The 22,323-nt window shown below is 46.1% G+C and overlaps 1 protein-coding gene across 3 annotated transcripts in view; it reads right to left on the bottom strand.

Annotated features, from left to right (window-relative positions):
• LOC134932149 (zinc finger protein 324B-like) overlaps positions 1-22,323 on the bottom strand; it is a 146,133-nt gene that overhangs the window by 8,385 nt on the left and 115,425 nt on the right. For all 3 annotated transcript variants that reach the window (XM_063926284.1, XM_063926285.1, XM_063926286.1), the window contains one exon: positions 15,183-15,309. In XM_063926284.1, coding sequence (XP_063782354.1) covers positions 15,183-15,309 — 127 coding nt within the window. The remainder of the gene's footprint in view (positions 1-15,182; positions 15,310-22,323) is intronic.

Raw genomic sequence — 22,323 nt, 5'->3', positions numbered from 1 at the left:
TATAAGGGGTGCTACTGTGTAGCGTAACGTGAAACAACGGACATAACTGTGCTGTGTAATGTTAGTAAGGAATGCTACTGAGTGGTGTAATTTGTATTTGAGTACTATTGAGTGGCCACGCCCCCTTTTTGGCACATGCGCCTTCGATATTTCAAATATGGGCGGGTGTGGGGCGCCAGTCCTTTACTTTGCCAGGGGCGCTCAGACCCCTAGATACACCCCTGAAATGACGCTCGCCAGCCAGGGCCGGTGCTAGGGTGTACGGCGCCCCCCTGCAAACTATAAATTTGCACCTTATCATACTTCACAAAGGGGGCGGGTGACACAATAGCTGGGACAGAAAACAGAGGAGTGGGGTGTGTGAAACAGTGATAGAACATGGAGGGGGGTGGTGAAACAGTGACAGAACATGGAGGGGGGTGAAACAGTGACAGAACATGGAGGGGGGTGGTGAAACAGTGGCAGAACACAGAGAGGTAAGGAAATAGTGACAGAATTACAGAACACAGAGAGGGGGGGGGGGTTCTGTGAGAAAATGGCTGGGACAGAACATCAGGTGGGGGTTTGAAAGTGACAGAACACAGACCCCGAACACTGATCACAGAGTCTCAGTGCACCCCCATGCCCTCCCCCAGCCCAGTGACCTGAAATGCTGCACAGCTCAAAGCTGTGTCCACTCACTCCAGATGCCGAGTTTCTGGCTACGTGGCTGCCTTGTATAACTGGATCACTTGACAGGAGAGCACGCTGCCTTCCTCACGTGCATGGAATTCTTGGGGCTTCATTGCTGCCGTGGAGGGGCAAGGTGTGGCGGCTGCAGCAGGGATATGAGGCGCTGCGAGGACGTAAGGAGGTGGAGCTTACCACACTCTCCGTGTGCGATCTCCACTGTAAGTGCCGGAGAGGAGCCCAAATGATGCTGCAGTTTATAACCAGAGCTGCCGCGCCGCAGCCTGTGCACAGTGACAGCCGGCAGCAAGTCAGGTAAAGCAGGGATGCAGAGCAGGGAGAGTGCCTCCCTGCTTTGTATCCCTCTGCTGAGCGGGTTGCGCGGGCCTGCTCCAGCCAATCACCATTTATAATCATTCATAACAAGTTATATCACTCATTGATATATGAGCCCCTAAAGCTGGCCACAATAGTGCTGTTGACAGGATGGAAGGAGGCCCGATAATCGGAGTGGACAACGGTTGGACAGGTTGGATAATTAAACCAAATAATCCGGACCGTTTTTTCAGCCATTTTCAGTCTGTGAACCAACATCATTCGGGCCACAATAGTTGTTCAAACCAACTTGGTCGGCTGGTTTGAATGGTTATCACACAGTGTACAGTATGCATGGCCGGATTAAAGGAGGGGCGATATGGGCGGTCATCATGGGCTCCTACACATTAGGGGCCCCACACTCCCCCCCCCACTTTTATGGGCCGCGGCCGCCGAGAAGCACTGGACTGGAGCTCCACAGTCTCACAGGAAGTAAATCCTGACTTTCATAGAGAGCCGCCAGCTCTGTGACTGAGCTGCTGAGTGAGGACCTCAGCTGCGCCGGCGGCCGGTGGCAGACTAGATTGGTAGGTTGCAGGCATTTAATCAGTGTGACAATGCGGCAGGCCTGGCCCTACGCGTACGCTGCAATGCAGCTGCGTAGAGCACAGGATCGCTGAGAGCGCCGCTGAAGTCCCACCACACACCGCTCCCCCCCCCCACGATCGCTGTCTGGTGCTCACACTGGCCAGTAACAGCCATGCTCATTGAAGCCTGAAACTTCCTGCTCCGTCTCCACGGGGATTGCACTATCTCCACAGCCCTCCCCCAATGCCAGGGAACAGGGTGCGGGAGACAGTGCAGCATCTAGAGCTGGAGCTATGACTAACACAGAGGTATGTGCAGGGGCAGCTCTCCCTGTACAGTGTGTTTGCTAGTCAGTGTGCTCCTGGTTGCTGTACAGTATGTGTGTGTCAGTGTGCCCCCCTATACAATCTATGTAATGTGTATAAGTGTCTCCTCTGTGGTGTAACGTGTATTTATAAGAGGCTCCTCTGTGGTGTAACGTTTATAAGAGGCTCTCCTGGGGTGTTACCTGTATAAGCGGCTCTACTGTGGTGTAAATGTGTATAAGCGTCTCCTCTGTGGTGTATCGCGTACAAGCGGCTCTACTGTGGTGTAACGTGCATAAGCGGCTCTACTTGGTGTAACGTGTATAAGCGGCTCTACTTGGTGTAACGTGTATAAGCGGCTCCTCTGTGGTGTAACGTGTATAAGCGTCTCCTCTGTGGTGTAACGTGTATAAGCGTCTCCTCTGTGGTGTAATGCATATAAGCAGATCTCCTGGGGTGTTACCTGTATAAGCGGCTCTACTATGCGGTGTATTAAGTGGCCACGCCCCTTCCACATAAAGCCACGACCCTATATACTCCACTAAGGGGCGCCAAAATACACATTCGCATACCAATTTTTTTTTTCTAGGGCCAGCCCTGCGATGCAGTACACTCGCTGCAGTGCACAAATTATAGCATTTATTCGTGTGTTGGGAGTATTTTAAACATCTCTGCTGCTTGGTAGCCTATATTATTAGAAAATAAAATAGCAATAACTATTTACCTAAAGCATTGGGAGTTTTGACTGACTTAGAGATTTCCCATATCGAAAGAGCCCATAGAATTGGCATAGAACGAGAGGGTCCCGGGCGTAGGCCTCGCCCAGTCATAGCCCGCTACCTGGACTATAGAGCGAAAGAAAAGATCCTGGCGTCCTACCGTAGATCTCAGGGTCTAGTGGTGGGAGGGACTAAAATACTGATCTTCCAGGATTTTTCAGCGTCAGTCACGCAGAAACGTAAAGAATTTTCAGAGATATGCACCTTCCTTCATGGTGAAAAAATCAGATTTTCTTTGCTCTACCCAGCAAAATTAAGGGTGATAGAGGATGGAAAGCCAATTTACTTCTCTAACCCACTGGAGGCTAAATCATACTTTAAGCCCCCTCAGCTGTCCCCTCACTCTCCTCGTAGATGACTTACAGACACAAAAAGGTTGATTACAGGGTAGGGGAACCATAATCACTATAGATTCCCTGAAATAGGGCTATTGAACTATTGATGAAACACTTCCTCTGTTACTGGAATTGTTTTATTCTTGTTTGTTTATGTTATATTTCTAATTTGAGTTTCAGGTGCGCACATCTAATTTTAGATGATGCCCACCAACGTACTGGTTTGTTTGAAAATTTGAAAAGATGGTGTTTAGAGGTAACTTGGAAAATACTTATTAGTTGTATATTGCTCACTGCGGGTCCTGGGAGGCTGCTATGGCTCTTCTTTATCTCTAGGTTCCCTGCCTTTCATATCAAAATGGGTGTTGGTGGCCCCCTTGCCATTTGGGGGATGAGCTGTCCCCGAAATCTCCTACCTGGTGACATCCCCTTATGGATACTTGACCCCTGGTGGGGGGATGGGTAGTCATGTCGTCTCCACATTTAGATAGTGATAGCCCCCCCACATTCAAACCTTTACACATAATATCATGGAACGTAGGTGGACTTAATACTCCGGTAAAAAGAAAGAGAGTTATTACCCACCTTAAACGATTTACCCCAGATGTCATATTTTTGCAAGAAACACATTGGATCATCACAGAGGAAAACACACTTAAAGCCCCGTGGTTGGGCGCCTGTGTATCCGCCCCTTATCATCGTAAGGCGAGAGGAGTAGCGATAGTATTCCACAAAGACCTCCCGGTCACTATCCTGGAACAAACTGTAGACCCGGAGGGTCGTTACATCATAATGGACATTGACTTGTACCATACTCAATATACTTTAGTCAACCTCTATGCCCCTAATATAAATCCACATATATTTATCCGAGACCTTGGCCACATTCTCCAGGGCAGGACGAACCATACCTTTATTATAGGGGGAGATTTTAATATGGTAGAAGATCCATCTTTAGACAAAAGGCCACCAGGACACAGACCCTCTAACTTCTATGCTCACCTATACCAGTCCTTCAAGCTAGACTTAGGCCTATCAGACCCCTGGCGCCTCTTGAACCCTACAGACAAAACATACACACACCTATCAATGGTACATGGGTCTCTCTCACGTATCGATAGAATCCTTATCTCGGATACTCTATTCAATAATATAACTCACACAGTGTCACAACTGAGGGCCTGAGCTGACGGGAGGCAGCCTCAGTTGTAGGGGCTGAGATGTACCGGAACCTGGGAGGTTGTATCAGACCCCTGGACATGTAAGTAACATGAATAATAACTGCCCGAAGGCGTGACCACGACAACTTAGATAAAAGTCAATGATGTTTATTATGACAACTCCGCATCACAGCAGCAATAAAAGAAAACGTAAAAGTCAGCAAAGAATAAATACAGTTCCTGAGTACTACAGCATGGCAGGAGCCACAGGGCACTGGTAGTGTGAGATAGTTCTTATGATCTTCTAGATGGAAAGTCCTTACCAGGCCCGGCTGTAGCAATGGAGATAACCCAGGATTATACCAGCTGGTGTTCCAGGAAGAGCTGGGTTGCTGAAGGTAAAACAGCTGCTGTGGATACTGGCTGGAACCAGACTGTTGTTAGCACGGAGTGGATACTGGCTGGAACCAGTTAAATAATAAATGAACTTTGGGAGCGATGAAATGTGAACTGAAATGTAGAACTTGAGAGCGGAGAAATAATAATTCCGGTGGAGAGTGGTAAAGTGTAGAAAGGACACCGGCCCTTTAAGGGAAGCTGTACTCTGCTGGAAGCTGAGGCTGGAAGCAGGTAGTGTTGTAGCTGGAAACAGATGAATCCACAATGGATTGGAGAGTCAGGCTACACCGCAGGTGGAATGCTGGTGCGGGTCTCTATGGTGGAAGTCTTGAGACAGGAGCTGGAACCTGGAAGACAATCATAGAAGAGAGACAAACAGGAACTAGGTTTGACAACCAAAGCACTGACGTCTTCCTTGCTCAGGTACAGCTTACTTATACCTGCAGCAAGGAAGGGGTTGGCTAGGCAATTATGCAAATCAACAACACAGACAGCAGATTGGTGGAAATGATCAGATGACAGAATCCAAGATGGCTGCGCCCATGCAGACACTTGGAGGGAAGTTTGGTTTGTAATCCATGTGGTCTGGGAAACAGTAATGGCGGCGCCGGCCACCGGAGACAGGAGACGCCAGGCTGATAGATGCACATTTAACCACGCGGGCACAGCGGAGGCCGCGGCTGATGAAAAGACCACTCTGTATGTGGAAACTCAGGAACAACGGAATCCGGTCCTGGAACGCTGAGCCCGCCTTAGGAGGCATCTGAAGGGTAAGTAATGGCGTCCAGATACCCGGATCGTGACAGCACCCCCCCCTTTAGGAGTGGCCCCAGGACACTTCTTAGGCTTTAAAGGAAACTTTGCGTGGAAATTTCGGACCAAGGCAGGAGCATGGACGTCAGAGGCATTGGTCCAAGAGCGTTCTTCAGGACCATAGCCCTTCCAGTCAATGAGATACTGAAGTTGACCGTAACGGTGACGTGAGTCCAGGATCTTGGCCACTTCATACTCAACGCCTCGTTGAGTTTGGACTTTCGGAGTTGGTGGAAGTGAGGAATGAAACCGATTCAAGATTAGCGGTTTCAACAGGGAAACATGGAATGTCCTGGGTATTTTTAAGAAGGGAGGTAACTGGAGTCTGTAAGCAACAGGATTGATGACTTGATCAATTTTGAAAGGACCGATGTAGCGAGGTGCAAACTTCATACTGGGAACTCTTAACCTCAAATTCTTCGTGGATAACCATACCCGATCACCCACCTTGAGAGCAGGAACTGCTCGACGCTTCTTATCCGCAAACTTCTTGTACCTGAACGATGCCTTGAGCAGAGCTGATCGTACGCTCTTCCAGATATTGGCAAACTGATGCAAGGTGATATCCACTGCGGGAACAGAAGTTGCTGGAAGCGGTTGGAACTCAGGGACTTTAGGGTGGAATCCAAAGTTGGTGAAGAATGGTGTTGAAGAAGATGAAGAATGATACTGGTTGTTATGACAGAACTCGGCCCAGGGAAGTAATTGAACCCAGTCATCTTGAGAGGAGGACACATAGATGCGGAGGAAGGCCTCCAAGTCCTGATTCACCCTCTCAGTTTGACCATTGGTCTGAGGATGGTAAGCCGTGGAAAACTTTAACTTGACTTGGAGGACTTGACATAAACTTCGCCAGAATTTGGCTGTGAATTGAACTCCTCGATCTGAGATAATTTCTTCTGGAAGACCGTGGAGTCGGAAGATCTCTTGTATGAATACTTGAGCCAACTTGGAAGCTGACGGAAGACCGGTGAGAGGAATGAAGTGTGCCATCTTGGTGAACCGGTCAACTACCACCCAGATGGTATTGAACTTGTTGCACATGGGCAAATCTGTAATAAAATCCATCGACAAATGGGTCCATGGTCGACGGGGAACAGATAGTGGAACCAGTTGCCCCGCAGGCGACTGGCGGGATACTTTATGTTGAGCACACTTTGGGCAAGATGCAATAAACTCCAAAACGTCCTTTTTCAGAGTTGGCCACCAATAGGACCTAGAGATAAACTCCAGGGTTTTTTGGATACCTGTATGTCCGGCAAAACGGGAAGCATGGGCCCAATGCATGAGCTTCTTCCTTAGTGTCGGCTTCACAAAACTTTTCCCTGATGGGGGCGTAGAGTCCATCCCTACCGTGGAGAATGCCAACGGATTTATAATAGGATGCTTGTCTGAAGACTCTGACTCATTTTCTTGCTCCCATGAGCGGGAAAGGGCATCGGCCTTGCGATTCTGAGAGCCCGGACAGAACTGGAGTTTAAAGTCGAACCTGGAAAAGAAAAGTGCCCATCTGGCCTGACGAGGGTTGAGACATTGTGCGCCTTTTAGATATAGAAGGTTCTTGTGGTCTGTAAGGATGGTGATTGAATGAGAAGCTCCCTCCAACAGATATCTCCACTCCTCTAGAGCGAGCTTGATGGCTAGCAACTCCTGGTCGCCAATGGCATAGTTGCGCTCCGCTGGGGAGAACTTCCGTGAGAAGAAACTGCAAGGATGTAAATGACCATCTTTAGCCCTCTGAGATAACACCGCTCCTACTCCAACGGAGGAGGCATCCACCTCTAAGATGAAAGGAGAGTCGATGTCAGGCTGTTTCAGGACAGGTGCAGAGATGAACCTCTGTTTTAAAAGATGAAAAGCTTGCATGGCTTCTTCAGACCACTTGGACGGGTTAGCACCCTTCTTGGTGAAAGCAGTAATAGGCGCCACAATGGTGGAAAAGTCTCGTATAAACTTTCGGTAATAATTGGCGAACCCTAAGAACCTCTGGACCCCTTTGAGGGTTAAGGGTACCGGCCAATTCTGGATTGCTTGTAGTTTCTCAGGATCCATCTCTAGTCCGGAACCGGACACAATGTACCCTAGAAACGGAATGGACTTGACTTCAAAGACGCATTTCTCTAATTTGCAGTAGAGATGATTGACACGGAGACGGGACAGAACCTCCTTTACCCAGAAACGATGTTCCTCTAAATCGTTGGCAAAAATGAGGATATCATCTAGATAGACCACGACATGACGGTATAGAATGTCTCTGAAGATCTCATTGACGAAATGCTGGAAGACAGCTGGAGCATTGCTCAATCCGAAGGGCATGACGAGGTACTCATAATGTCCGTCACGGGTGTTAAATGCGGTCTTCCACTCGTCACCCTCACGGATCCGGATGAGATTGTATGCACCTCTCAGGTCCAGCTTTGTAAAGATGGTAGCTCCGCTAACTCTGTCAAAGAGCTCAGTAATCAGGGGTAAAGGATAGCGGTTCTTGATGGTAATGTCGTTCAAACCTCTGTAGTCGATGCACGGCCGCAGACCACCATCTTTCTTCTTTACAAAAAAGAAGCCTGCGCCGGCTGGAGAAGAAGAAGGTCGAATGAACCCCTTTGCTAGGTTCTCTTTAATGTATTCCTCCATAGAATGTGTCTCGGGGAGAGACAACGGATAAGTTCGGCCTCGAGGTGGAACCTTCCCTGGAACGAGATCAATCGGGCAGTCCCATTCTCTATGAGGAGGAAGGATATCAGCAGAAGCTTTACTGAACACATCCGTGAAATCTTGATATGGAGGAGGTGGAACATCAGACGACCTGGGGGAGGAAGAACAGACAGGCAACACTTTAAACAAACATGTCTTAGTACAGGAGGAACCCCATGCCAGGATTTGCGTAGTCGTCCAATCAATTGTAGGATTGTGAAGACGGAGCCATGGAAGGCCCAGGACCACAGGATGTGTGGCTCTTGGAATCACAAAAAATGAAATAAGTTCGGAATGAAGAACTCCCACTCTCAGACGAACTGGTAGAGTCCTTAGAGAAATAACTGTATCAAAAATTTTACTGCCATCCACAGCAGTTAAGGAAAAGGACGAAGGAAGTCTCTCGGTGGGTAGGGACCACCGATTAACATAGGCTTCAGTAATAAAGTTCCCAGCGGCTCCGGAATCCAGGAGGGCAATGACGTTCTGATAACGTTGAGCAACTTGAAGCGAGACTGGGAGGTTACAATCTTGAGGAGATGGAGAGGAGATCATTACTCCTAGCCGGCCCTCTCCTTGGCGAGCTAGGATTTGGAGTTTCCCGGACGTTTGGGACAGGCATTAATGGTGTGAGACGAAGCTGCACAATACAGACAGAGAAACTCGGAGAGACGTCTTCGGCGCTCAGCAGGAGTTAAACGGGAACGGCCAATTTGCATGGGTTCATCTGTAGTTGGTGACAGTTGGCGAGGAGGAGGAGTAGAAGATTTTGGAGCAGATGATCTTCCACGCTCAGTTGCTCTCTCTCTGAAACGCAAGTCAACTTTCGTACAAAGTGAGATTAGCTCATCTAACTTGGAGGGTAAGTCTCTGGTAGCTAACTCATCTTTAATACGCTCGGATAAACCATGCCAGAATGCAGCATACAGGGCCTCGTCGTTCCATCCAGTTCGGATGCCAGGATCTGGAACTGTATAAGATATTGTCCTACAGTACGTGATTCCTGGCGTAAACGGAGAATCTCAGACGAAGCTGAAGTTACCCGGCCTGGCTCGTCGAAGATGCGCCTGAATGTTGACACAAATGCAGTGTAAGAAGATAGCAGGGTGTCGGACCTCTCCCATAACGGTGATGCCCAATCAAGGGCTGAGCCACTGAGAAGAGAAATAATGTAGGCAATTTTTGTACGGTCACTGGGAAAATTGCCAGGTTGTAGCTCAAACTGAATCTCACACTGGTTGAGAAATCCCCTGCAGAATCTTGGAGATCCGTCAAATTTTGCTGGCGTTGGAAGATGAAGACGTGGAGCAGAAATGGGTAAGGTGGGTGGGGTTATAGCTGGAGTCACTGTGGTTGACGCACCAGACGCGCCTGATCCACGGAGAGTTGTCTGAATCCCATCCAGCCGAGTAGAGAGATCCTGGAGACAGCGGATGATGTGGCCCTGTGCAGCCTCCTGATGTTCTAGTCGGGCTGCCAGTTCTTGCATCGGCCTGGCCGCTTGATCCTGGTCTCCGGCTGGATTCATTAGGTCAGTGCTTACTGTCACAACTGAGGGCCTGAGCTGACGGGAGGCAGCCTCAGTTGTAGGGGCTGAGATGTACCGGAACCTGGGAGGTTGTATCAGACCCCTGGACATGTAAGTAACATGAATAATAACTGCCCGAAGGCGTGACCACGACAACTTAGATAAAAGTCAATGATGTTTATTATGACAACTCCGCATCACAGCAGCAATAAAAGAAAACGTAAAAGTCAGCAAAGAATAAATACAGTTCCTGAGTACTACAGCATGGCAGGAGCCACAGGGCACTGGTAGTGTGAGATAGTTCTTATGATCTTCTAGATGGAAAGTCCTTACCAGGCCCGGCTGTAGCAATGGAGATAACCCAGGATTATACCAGCTGGTGTTCCAGGAAGAGCTGGGTTGCTGAAGGTAAAACAGCTGCTGTGGATACTGGCTGGAACCAGACTGTTGTTAGCACGGAGTGGATACTGGCTGGAACCAGTTAAATAATAAATGAACTTTGGGAGCGATGAAATGTGAACTGAAATGTAGAACTTGAGAGCGGAGAAATAATAATTCCGGTGGAGAGTGGTAAAGTGTAGAAAGGACACCGGCCCTTTAAGGGAAGCTGTACTCTGCTGGAAGCTGAGGCTGGAAGCAGGTAGTGTTGTAGCTGGAAACAGATGAATCCACAATGGATTGGAGAGTCAGGCTACACCGCAGGTGGAATGCTGGTGCGGGTCTCTATGGTGGAAGTCTTGAGACAGGAGCTGGAACCTGGAAGACAATCATAGAAGAGAGACAAACAGGAACTAGGTTTGACAACCAAAGCACTGACGTCTTCCTTGCTCAGGTACAGCTTACTTATACCTGCAGCAAGGAAGGGGTTGGCTAGGCAATTATGCAAATCAACAACACAGACAGCAGATTGGTGGAAATGATCAGATGACAGAATCCAAGATGGCTGCGCCCATGCAGACACTTGGAGGGAAGTTTGGTTTGTAATCCATGTGGTCTGGGAAACAGTAATGGCGGCGCCGGCCACCGGAGACAGGAGACGCCAGGCTGATAGATGCACATTTAACCACGCGGGCACAGCGGAGGCCGCGGCTGATGAAAAGACCACTCTGTATGTGGAAACTCAGGAACAACGGAATCCGGTCCTGGAACGCTGAGCCCGCCTTAGGAGGCATCTGAAGGGTAAGTAATGGCGTCCAGATACCCGGATCGTGACACACAGATATTCATGATATAATGGTGTCAGATCATGCTCCAGTTTCCATATCTCTGACTCATTCACACATGCACCCCCGTAATCGAATATGGAGGTTTCCGCACTATCTAGCACAATCTGACGAGTTCAAGACTTACCTGATTAGTCATTGGACTAACTATGTCGATGATAACCTTGAACACTGGGAGAATCCTGTCCTCTTCTGGAGTGCCTCTAAGGCGGTTATGAGGGGACACATAATTAACTACGTCTCACAGAAAAACAAAAACGCTAGGAAGGAATACGAAGCACTCCGTGCTGAGATGCAAACCTCCTTTGCTCAATACACTAATGCACCTTCGGATGAGGCTAAAACTTTGTATAAACAGGCGCGCCAACTACTGGAGACATATCTTATCACTAAGGCAAAACAGCCAATAGACTTTACACGGAACAAATACTACCGCTGGGGTAATAAAGCAGGGAAACTATTAGCAACAATGTCTAGGCTATTCAGAAAACGTCACATTATCACCACATTAAAACATCCTGAAACGGGAGCCCTATTGACCAAGTCTTCAGATATAAACGCACAATTCCGTCACTACTTTGAAAATGCGTTTCGCTCAACCCCTATAAACCTATCTGACCAGATAACTATTCTCTCAGACTCAGTGCTCCCTAAACGGACGTCTGATCAGAGAGAAGCGCTTGCAGGCCCGATAAGCATGGAAGAAATCAATAAGACTATATCTAACCTTCCTAATGGAAAAACTCCAGGACCTGATGGTCTTTCAAGCGACTACTACCGAATTCTGCAAGTTCACCTCACACCGACCTTGCTAGAATTATTTAGGTCCATACATGAAAAGAAAACTCCCTGTCCGTCCTTAAATGAGGCTTTCATGACTTTACTTCCCAAGCCTAATAAAGACCCGAGCTTGTTGACTTCTTACAGACCTATAAGCCTGTTAAATGTAGATTACAAAATATTGGCCAAAATTATGGCATCACGTCTACAGACTATATTGCCATCCATCCTCTCGGACCATCAAATGGGATTCGTACAGGGGCGTCATGCAGTTAAGGCAATCAGAACGGCCATAGCGGCGGTTGTAGCGGCCCAAAACAGAACACCCACTCAAAATATACTAGTCAGCCTTGACATTCATAGGGCCTTCGACTCAATACTATGGTCACACCTATATACTGTATTAGAAAAAAGGGACTTTGATGATACATTTATAAATCTAATAAAGTGCATATATCATGATCCCAAAACCTCCCTACTGGTAAATGGCCTCATAAGCCCAAGAATTACAATAGAAAGAGGCACCTGCCAAGGTTGCCCCTTATCACCCCTCCTCTTTAACATAGCACTAGATCCCTTATTGCGCACTCTTCAACAATGGCATGTCTTCCAGGGTGTCAGGATTGGATGCAGGGAAATAAAGATCTCTGCATTCGCAGATGACATATTGTTGTACATATCTAACCCGGAACACTCCTTAGATCAAATTCTACATACGATCCACTTATATGGTTCCATATCGGGCCTACAACTTAATATGGACAAGTCAGTGGCAATGCTCCTTAAGGGCACAGCAACCCAACCCAGATGGGCGTCCCATCTGTCTATACAATGGGCCAGAACATCTATCCCTTACTTAGGAATAATTCTGCCCCGAAATCCGGCCAACTTATACCAGTTCAATATTAAAAAGATAATACATACCCTTATGGACGATGTAAGGCGTTGGGAGCGCCTGCCGCTCTCCTTTTTGGGAAGGGCAGATCTCTTAAAAATGGTAGCAATGCCTAGAATACTATACCCAATACAAAACCTTCCAATAATTTTGACTAAAACGGACACTGCTCAAATAAACGCTTCCATTAGAAAATTCATATGGAAAGGAGGACGCGCACGCATAGCTTTGCGGAAATTACACCAACCAAAATCAAATGGTGGGATAAATTTCCCTGACATCACAGGGTATAATCAATCAGCTCTCCTGCGACATTTAAGAGATTGGTTACAAAGGACATCGATTTATACCGATGTCTCTTTGGAACAAGAGTTTCTGAGGGACACAGCATTAATAGGCTTATTACACCAACACGATCGAGAAGTGGAGGAACATATCAAATTGAATCCTTTACTTTGGTCAACACGGAGGCTTTGGCATATCTTACGTCACAAAGCTGGACTTAATGGTTTCTATTCCCTACACCTACCCCTGGTCAAAAATCCCCAGTTCCTAGACGGCATGGCTGCCCATCCCTTCACTCTGTGGAGACTCGCGGGAGTGGAGAACATTGGGACTCTGGTATCAAAGGAGAAACGCTCTCTCACTTTCACAGAACTATCCACTAACTACGCTATGGTTAGACCTTATCCTTTGGCCTTCTTACAGGCGCGCTTTTATATAAACCACGTCATACAACACTTTTCTGAAAAAGACTGGGACAACCCCCTAGACACCTTCTTGAAGAATGTAGTCCCTCAACGTAGAGCTATCTCGATCCACTATACATTCCTCAGAGATGTTATGGATCATACTAAAGTATCGGGAGGAGTGGCGGGGTGGTTGGTTCACTTTCCCGAACTAACAATTCCAGACTTGGAAAAGGCACTTCTATATTCTCGTAAAATACTTCCTTCTAGCATGTATACCGAACTGTTCCTGAACATATTTCATAATGCATACCTTTCTCCACTACATAGATTCCACATGGGAACCTCCTCAACTCATAACTGCCCCAGGTGTCACCAGGGGGAGGCAGACAACTACCATTGCCTATGGGCTTGTCCTATAGTAAAGTACTTTTGGCACCTGGTACGTCGGTATACAGAATTGAAATTAACAAATTTTGTCCCATTTACCCCGGAGTGGGCAATTTTTGGAATGGTCAATCCGACGCTACGAATCACTCCAGGTAGTAAGAAATTACTACTGGCTATTAGCGCAGCAGGTAAAAAAACTATATTACAAAGCTGGCTTGATAATTCGCCCCCTCAATTACCCTTATTTTTTAATAAATTATATTTTCTCTTTCGAATGGATTGGAGGGAGACAATCCTGCATAAAGAAAAAGAAGTGGAACGCTTTTTCTCACTCTGGGAATCATATATAGATACTCTCCCACTCATAATTAGAAATCAGATTCATTACAGTCTTAAAGATACCACCTGGTATCTTACCAGGCTAGTAACACAAGATCCTCCGATTGCCTTAACATAGGAGGGGAGGGGAGGGGGACCCCTCCGCGTTTTACCATCAGGCCCGGGTAGTGTTTCGGGACCCGCAGTCTTAATTAACCATTCAGTTGAATGCCAATCTTAGTATATCTAAATGCAATGTCTGGAACTTTACTATTGACGGCAATTGATGTTAATGGAATACAACAAGTTTTACTCAAAACTGAGAATTTTATACTATAAGCACTAAATGGTGGAATAGAATTATGCATTGTTTCATGTACCAGAGTTTGTACCATCATTTGATATTCGCCTCGCTTATGTTCAACGTTTAAATTTATCAGTGACATTGTAATTACTGCAATTTACTATTGTCGTTTCCTTGTTGCCTCAATAAAAATAATAAAAAAAAAAAAAAAAAATAGCAATAACTTTCCTATTAATGCAAACATGTTTAATATACATCTTATTGTGGTTATGATATGTGCACATACACTAATTCTTGATAAGATGTAAAATCATAATTAATATTGAACCAGTCATTCTTCTTAAGAGGTTATATTGGTTATTAGTTAACTAATATCCCCTTCGAAAGAATGTCTGATTTAATAATAAATATGATTTTACAGCTTAAACTAGTGCATGTGCACATATCAAATCCACATTAAGATGTATAGTAAATTTTTTTTGCATTTATAGGAAAATCATCCTATAGTCAAAATTTGTTATGTTCTGCAGATGGTGAAAGTTAATATAAATATATAGGGAAACTACAATAATTTTTTGGGGATAAATCGGGTTCATTAGTGCCAGTCTCGAAATCCATTTATCTATTAATCCATTACTTATGTTATTTGTATTGTCTTGGAATTAATGCACCAATGAATCATTGGTGCATTAATTCCAAGATGACACGTACTTATAACATAAGTAACGGATTAATAGAGAAATTATCCCCAAAAATGGCTAAATATTGTATTTCCCTATATATTTTAGCTGTACTCTCACATCATCTGAATTCTAAATCCAAAAAGTCTATCCATGAGGAAGACCAGACGCAGAAGCTCAGGGATTGAACAAAATCACAATGCGGTTTGATAAATGATATATTATATAACTTTTATTGATGGGGGCCCCCACAAGTTTGTTGTCCAGGGGACCTCACAGACCTTAATCCGGCCCTGACAGTATGCTTAAACTACTCACCAACTGAGCAGAGCATCTGATAATTTTCCATCATCACGTATTTGTACAATTTCTTCTGCCCTTTGTTTAAATATCTCCACTCTTCTTTGGAGAAATAGACTGCCACATCATCAAATTTTACCATCATCTAGAATGAAACATACATTAATCATTTCATAATAAGACCAAAATTATGTTATCATCAGTCATCCGTTGTTCCATTGAGCTAAATCCAAGTGGGCACTATTATTTGTAAAATATATGAAACATACTCACACACCATGAATATGATCACTAAGTATAGAGATATAAAGGAAGTGCAGTGTCTGTAGAATTCAGGGGTGCTCAACATGCGGCTCTCCAGCATGCCCTGCCACAGTTTTGCTATTAAGGGCATGCTGGGATGTGTAGTTCCAGAACAGCTGAAGGGGCGCATGTTGAGCACTGGTGTAACTGATATTATGTGTAAATGCATAGCTATATTGAAATGTATCAAACTGTAACTCAAATCTTTTGCAGTATGTACAATGACTAGTCCTATGGTAACTTGCCTAGAATGGGTTATTTTTTTTAATTTTTTTTTGAACATTTGAGGGGGAAAAAACTCAGTAAAGTCTACAGGGATAATTCATTTCTCTGTGATGTGGTGCCACAATATTTGGCTGCACCCATCACCGTATATTGGAGCATATTTATAACAATCCACATTAACGCAGATGTGATAAATATACGTTATGGTAAGAACTTACCGTTGATAACGGTATTTCTCCTAAGTCCACAGGTTCCACAGGATTACAATGGGATACGATGGAGCGACAGCGAACTTGCACCAATCATTCAAAGCTTTCCGGCCTCCCAGTATGCAAAGGGCCCGTCCATATATCCCCGCTCCCTGGCTCAGGCAAATCAGTTGTATTACAAAGCTCAAGGCAGGAGCATCATGTAGAACCCTAATCAGGCGAGAAGAACACACATGCACACCCTTCCGTACAAGAAGGAAGAGGTTAACGAGTAAAAGGATCCTCAAATCAGGTGCGTCAGGGTGGGATTCCTGTGGAACCTGTGGACTTAGGAGAAATACCGTTATCAACGGTAAGTTCTTACCATAACGTAAATTTCTCCAGCAGGGTCCACAGGTTATCCACAGGATAACAATAGGATTTCCCAAAGCAGTTTAGTTGTGGGGAAGCTCCTGATGCACAGGAGAATCCTTCACCCGAATTCAGCATTGTGAGAGGCAAAGGTATCCAAGGCATAATGTCTATTGAAAGTGTAAACGGAAGACCATATGGCTGCCTTACATACCTGTTCTGCTTAAGCACCACATTGTGCTGCCCAAAAAGGACCTACCTTACGAGTAGAGTGAACAGAGACATTAGCCGGAATAGGGAGATCAGCTAGAGAATATGCTTCTGAAATCATCATCTGAAGCTATCTTGCCAGCATCTGCTCACCAGCAGGCCATCCTCTCTTGTGAAATCCATAGAGAATAAAGAGAGAATCTGCTTTTCTGATGGCACTGGTACAATACACGTAGATCCCTAATGCACGGATCACGTCCAGCGATGCATCTCCCACAGAAATGCCCGGAACCTGAAAAGCCGGGTCAAAAATTCCTTCGTTAAGGTGGAACTTAGTCATCACCTTGGGAAGATACCCAGATCTAATTCTGAGAACTGGTTTATCTGGATAAAAAAAAAAAAAAACACAACAGAAAGTGGGGAACGACATGACAATGCCCCTAAGTCTGATATTCTTCTAGCTGATGCCATAGTCAGTAGAAAAATACTTTATCAACCATTTATGATCCATTTTAATAAGTGGTTCAAATGGGCAACTTGAAGGGCTTTGAGGACTAACATAAGTCCCATGGCACTGTAGGAGGAACAACCAAAGGTTGAATGTGCAGCATACCCTGGAAAAAAGTATGCACATCCTGTAAGTTGGTCATTTACTTTTGGACCCCTACAGTCAATGCCGACCCTTGCTCTTTCAAGGAAGCCACCTTCAAACCTTTATCCATTCCTGCCTGAAGGAATGCTGAGACCGTGGAAATTCTGAAAGATTTAGGGTCCAATTTTCTTTCACTGTACCAATGAATATAGGCTTGCCATATTTGGTGATAAATGTGAGCTAAGGAAGGTTTCCTTGTTCTGAACACTATCTGAATTACCTGTTGAAAATATCCTCTTGACTTCAGGATAGAGGTTTCACAGGCCATGCTGTTAAAGACAGTCGATCCAGATGTCTGTGATAACCAGGACCCTACGTTAGTAGGCCTGTACGTTGAGGGAGTAGAAGGAGAGCATACATTGCCATTCTCTGCTGGTTTTCTTGTTTTAACTTTCTCACCACCCTGGGTAATAGGGTGATTGGAAGAATACCTAAGCCAGATGAAAATACCATCTCACCGATAAGGCATACACAAGGGATGCGGTCAACATGGACGGGATCCCGGCGGTCGAAATACCGACGCCGGAATCCCGACCGCCACAATCCCGACCGCCACAATCCCGACATATTCTCCCTCCGTGGGTGTCCACGACACCCACAGAGGGAGAATATAATAGTGTGCCGAGCGTAGCGAGGCACCGTGCCCGCAGCGTGGCGAGCGAATCGAGCCCGCAAGGGGCTGCGTTCCGCTTGCCACCCCAGTCGGGATTGTGTGGTCGGGATTCCGGCGTCGGTATTTCGACTGCCAGGATCCCGTCCAGCGGGATTGCGTACTGATCCCATACACAAAGATGTGAGCATTTTGTTGTTCAGACAAAACGCCATGAGATATATCTCTGGCAAGCACCTCTTGTATACTAGAGTACAGAAGATCTCTGGGTGTAGAGCACATTCGCTTCCCAGAATGGAGTGTCGACTTGAGAAAGTCCGCTTCCCTGTTTAGGATTCTCGAAATTAAAATATCGGACAAGGGTGGATGATGAAGTTCTGCCCACTTTAGTATGTGACTCACCTTCTTCATCACTTTTCGGCTGCAAGTTCCTCCCTGATGTTGAGGTACGCTACTGCCGTCGCATTGTCCGTGCCTATGCCGGTGCCCTTTATATGGCCTGAGGTTCCAACCTTTACTGGCGGACGTCTTTCTTCTTTGGGAACACAACCTTCCTGACACTGATCCCCAGTGTCGGAATTTTCCCAATCTGATATTAAAAGGATTTCCTTTTGTCCAGCCAGGATGTCTGTAGCCACCTGGCTAATGACTTTCTTACTTTTATCGTAAGCATCATAGTCCATTTTTATTATTTGATGCAATCCATTAATACCTACAGCACCTTGTATTCCCAGGTGGTCCCTCCAAGTACCAACCAGGCCAACACTGCTTAGTTTCCACGATCCAATGAGATTTGGGCATATCCAGTGTGGTGTGACTGTAGATCCTATTTGGTAAGAATCAGACTCTGCGGAAACCTCGAGTGGACTTGTGCATACTCCACCCTGTCAATGTAGATACCATCAAACCCCATCACCCGCATTGCTACGTGAATGGATACCGTTTGACTGTGTAGCAAGTCCTGAATCCTAGACTGAACCATGGATATCTTGCTGCGAGGTAATAATTACTCTCTGCAGACCTGATCCAGTACAGCCCCCAAGTGAGTCATCCGGTGTGACGGAACTGGAGATGATTTTTCCCAATTAATGAGTCACTCGTGCCTCTGCAAACACGTTATTGTCTGTTGCAGATGACGTAAGAGCAATCCCTGTGACTGTGCCAGGATTAAAAGATCGTCTAGGTATGGGAAAACTGGCGGAGATAAGGTGTTATCACCCCCATATTTTTGGTAAATACTCTGGAGACCGTGGCTAACCCATAGAGTAAGGCCTAGAACTGAAAATGTTGTTGGAGGATAACAAACCTTAGATAACACTGATGGACAGTGGTATAGGAACATGTAGGTAAGCATCCTGTATATCCAGGGATACCATAAAATCCTCTGGCTCCATGCCAAACATAAGGAACGTAACGTAGTGTTCACTCTAGGAAAAGTTTAGGGGCGTTGTTTTTCACACAGTAGTGCAGCTAATACACACTGCACCAGGTAGAACCTTCTATACACACTGCACCAGGTAGAGAGCACTGAGACACATTGCACCAGGTAGAGAGCACTGAGAAACATTGCACCAGGTAGAGAGCACCGAGAAACATTGCACCAGGTAGAGAGCACCGAGAAACATTGCACCAGGTAGAGAGCACCGAGAAACACTGCACCAGGTAGAGAGCACTGAGAAACATTGCACCAGGTAGAAAGCACTGAGACACGTTGCACCAGGTAGAAAGCACTGAGACACACTGCACCAGGTAGGGCACATTTTTGATCTCCGCTTTTTTTTTCCTGCCAATTTTACTTACTGGGGGCTGATGCTGCGGGAGTTGATCGCGTTGGTTCCCCCCTCACACACCGCGGAGCTAGTTGAAAATGGCCACCACACTGATCCATGCAGAGCTGGATTAAGGCTCTGGGAGGCCAGGGGCACTAAAGAGCAGGGGCCCCCATGGACTAAAATTTAAAGTTGTTATATAGAGAGAGAGAGAGAGAGAGACACGGAAGAGATTAGGCGGCACTCACAGGACTGAATATGAAGAAATTAATATCGAGGCAACTAGTGCCTAATTATCATCAACTTTTCAGTTTTATTTAAAAAAAAACTTTCGTCAGGATACTATTTTTTTAAAAATAAAACTGAAACGTTGATGATAACTAGGCACTAGTTGCCTCAATATTAATTTCTTCATATTCAGTCCTGTGAGTGCCACCTAATCTCTTCCGTCTCTATATTCCACTTCTTCGAGTGGTAAGGAGGGCACCAAGGCGCTTACTACATCCAGGACAGAGTGCCGGCCGTTACTGATAGATATTATATTATATTATATATAGTACCAGTCAAAAGCAAAAGTCTGGACACACTTTCTCATTCACTCCAATGAGAAAGTGTGACAAAACTTGTGACGTGTGTGTGTGTATATAATATATATATATATATATATATATATATAATAAGAATTTACTTACCGATAATTCTATTTCTCATAGTCCGTAGTGGATGCTGGGGACTCCGTAAGGACCATGGGGAATAGCGGCTCCGCAGGAGTCTGGGCACAAAAGTAAAGCTTTAGGACTACCTGGTGTGCACTGGCTCCTCCCCCTATGACTCTCCTCCAAGCCTCAGTTAGGATACTGTGCCCGGACGAGCGTACACAATAAGGAAGGATTTTGAATCCCGGGTAAGACTCATACCAGCCACACCAATCACACCGTATAACTTGTGATCTAAACCCAGTTAACAGCATGATAACAGAGGAGCCTCTAGAAAAGATGGCTCACTACAGCAATAACCCGATTTTTGGTAACAATAACTATGTACCAGTATTGCAGACAATCCGCACTTGGGATGGGCGCCCAGCATCCACTATGGACTATGAGAAATAGAATTATCGGTAAGTAAATTCTTATTTTCTCTGACGTCCTAGTGGATGCTGGGGACTCCGTAAGGACCATGGGGATTATACCAAAGCTCCCAAACGGGCGGGAGAGTGCGGATGACTCTGCAGCACCAATTGAGAGAACTCCAGGTCCTCCTCAGCCAGGGTATCAAATTTGTAGAATTTTACAAACGTATTTGCTCCTGACCAAGTAGCTGCTCGGCAAAGTTGTAAAGCCGAGACCCCTCGGGCAGCCGCCCAAGATGAGCCCACCTCCCTTGTGGAGTGGGCATTTACAGATTTTTGGCTGTGGCAGGCCTGCCACAGAATGTGCAAGCTGAATTGTACTACAAATCCAACGAGCAATAGTCTGCTTAGAAGCAGGAGCACCCAGCTTGTTGGGTGCATACAGGATAAACAGCGAGTCAGATTTTCTGACTCCAGCCGTCCTGGAAACATATTTTCAGGGCCCTGACAACGTCTAGCAACTTGGAGTCCTCCAAGTCCCTAGTAGCCGCAGGCACTACAATAGGTTGATTCAGGTGAAACGCTGAAAACCACCTTAGGGAGAAACTGAGGACAAGTCCTCAATTCCGCCCTGTCCGAATGGAAAATCAGATGAGGGCTTTTACAGGATAAAGCCGCCAATTCTGACACGCACCTGGCCCAGGCCAGGGCCAACAGCATGACCACTTTCCATGTGAAATATTTTAACTCCACATATTTAAGTGGTTCAAACCAATGTGACTTTTGGAACCCAAAACCTACATTTAGATCCCAAGGTGCCACTGGAGGCACAAAGGAGGCTGTATATACAGTACCCCATTCACAAACGTCTGAACTTCAGGGACTGAAGCTAGTTCTTTTTGGAAGAAAATTGACAGGGCCGAAATTTGAACCTTAATGGACCCCCATTTCAGGCCCATAGACACTCCTGTTTGCAGGAAATGTAGGAATCGACCTAATTGAAAATTCCTCCGTCGGGGCCTTACTGGCCTCGCACCACGCAACATATTTTCGCAAAATGCGGTGATAATGTTTTGCGGTTATATCTTTCCTTGCTTTGATCAGGATAGGAATTACTTCATCCAGAATGCCTTTCTCCTTCAGGATCCGGCGTTCAACCGCCATGCCGTCAAACGCAGCCGCGGTAAGTCTTGGAACAGACAGGGTCCTTGCTGGAGCAGGTCCCTTCTTAGAGGTAGAGGCCACGGATCCTCCGTGAGCATCTCTTGAAGTTCCGGTTACCAAGTCCTTCTTGGCCAATCCGGAGCCACGAATATAGTGCTTACTCCTCTCCATCTTATAATTCTCAGTACCTTGGGTATGAGAGGCAGAGGAGGGAACACATACACTGACTGGTACACCCACTGTGTTACCAGAGCATCTACAGCTATTGCCTGAGGGTCCCTTGACCTGGCGCAATACTTGTCAAGTTTTATAAACATGTGGAAGACTTCTGGGTGAAGTCCCCACTCTCCCGGGTGGGGGTCGTGTCTGCTGAGGAAGTCTGCTTCCCAGTTGTCCACTCCCGGAATGAATACTGCTGACAGTGCTATCCCATGATTTTCCGCCCAGCGAAGAATCCTTGCAGCTTCTGCCTTGCCCTCCTGCTTCTTGTGTCACCCTGTCTGTTTACATGGGTGACTGCCGTGATGTTGTCCAAATGGATCAACTCCGGGTGACCTTGAAGCAGAGGTCTTGCTGAGCTTAGAGCATTGTAAATGG

The sequence above is a fragment of the Pseudophryne corroboree genome, chromosome 6 (genome assembly GCF_028390025.1).
Source record: "Pseudophryne corroboree isolate aPseCor3 chromosome 6, aPseCor3.hap2, whole genome shotgun sequence".
In the NCBI taxonomy this organism is placed as follows: domain Eukaryota; kingdom Metazoa; phylum Chordata; class Amphibia; order Anura; family Myobatrachidae; genus Pseudophryne; species Pseudophryne corroboree.
This window is presented reverse-complemented; position numbering and strand designations above follow the sequence as displayed.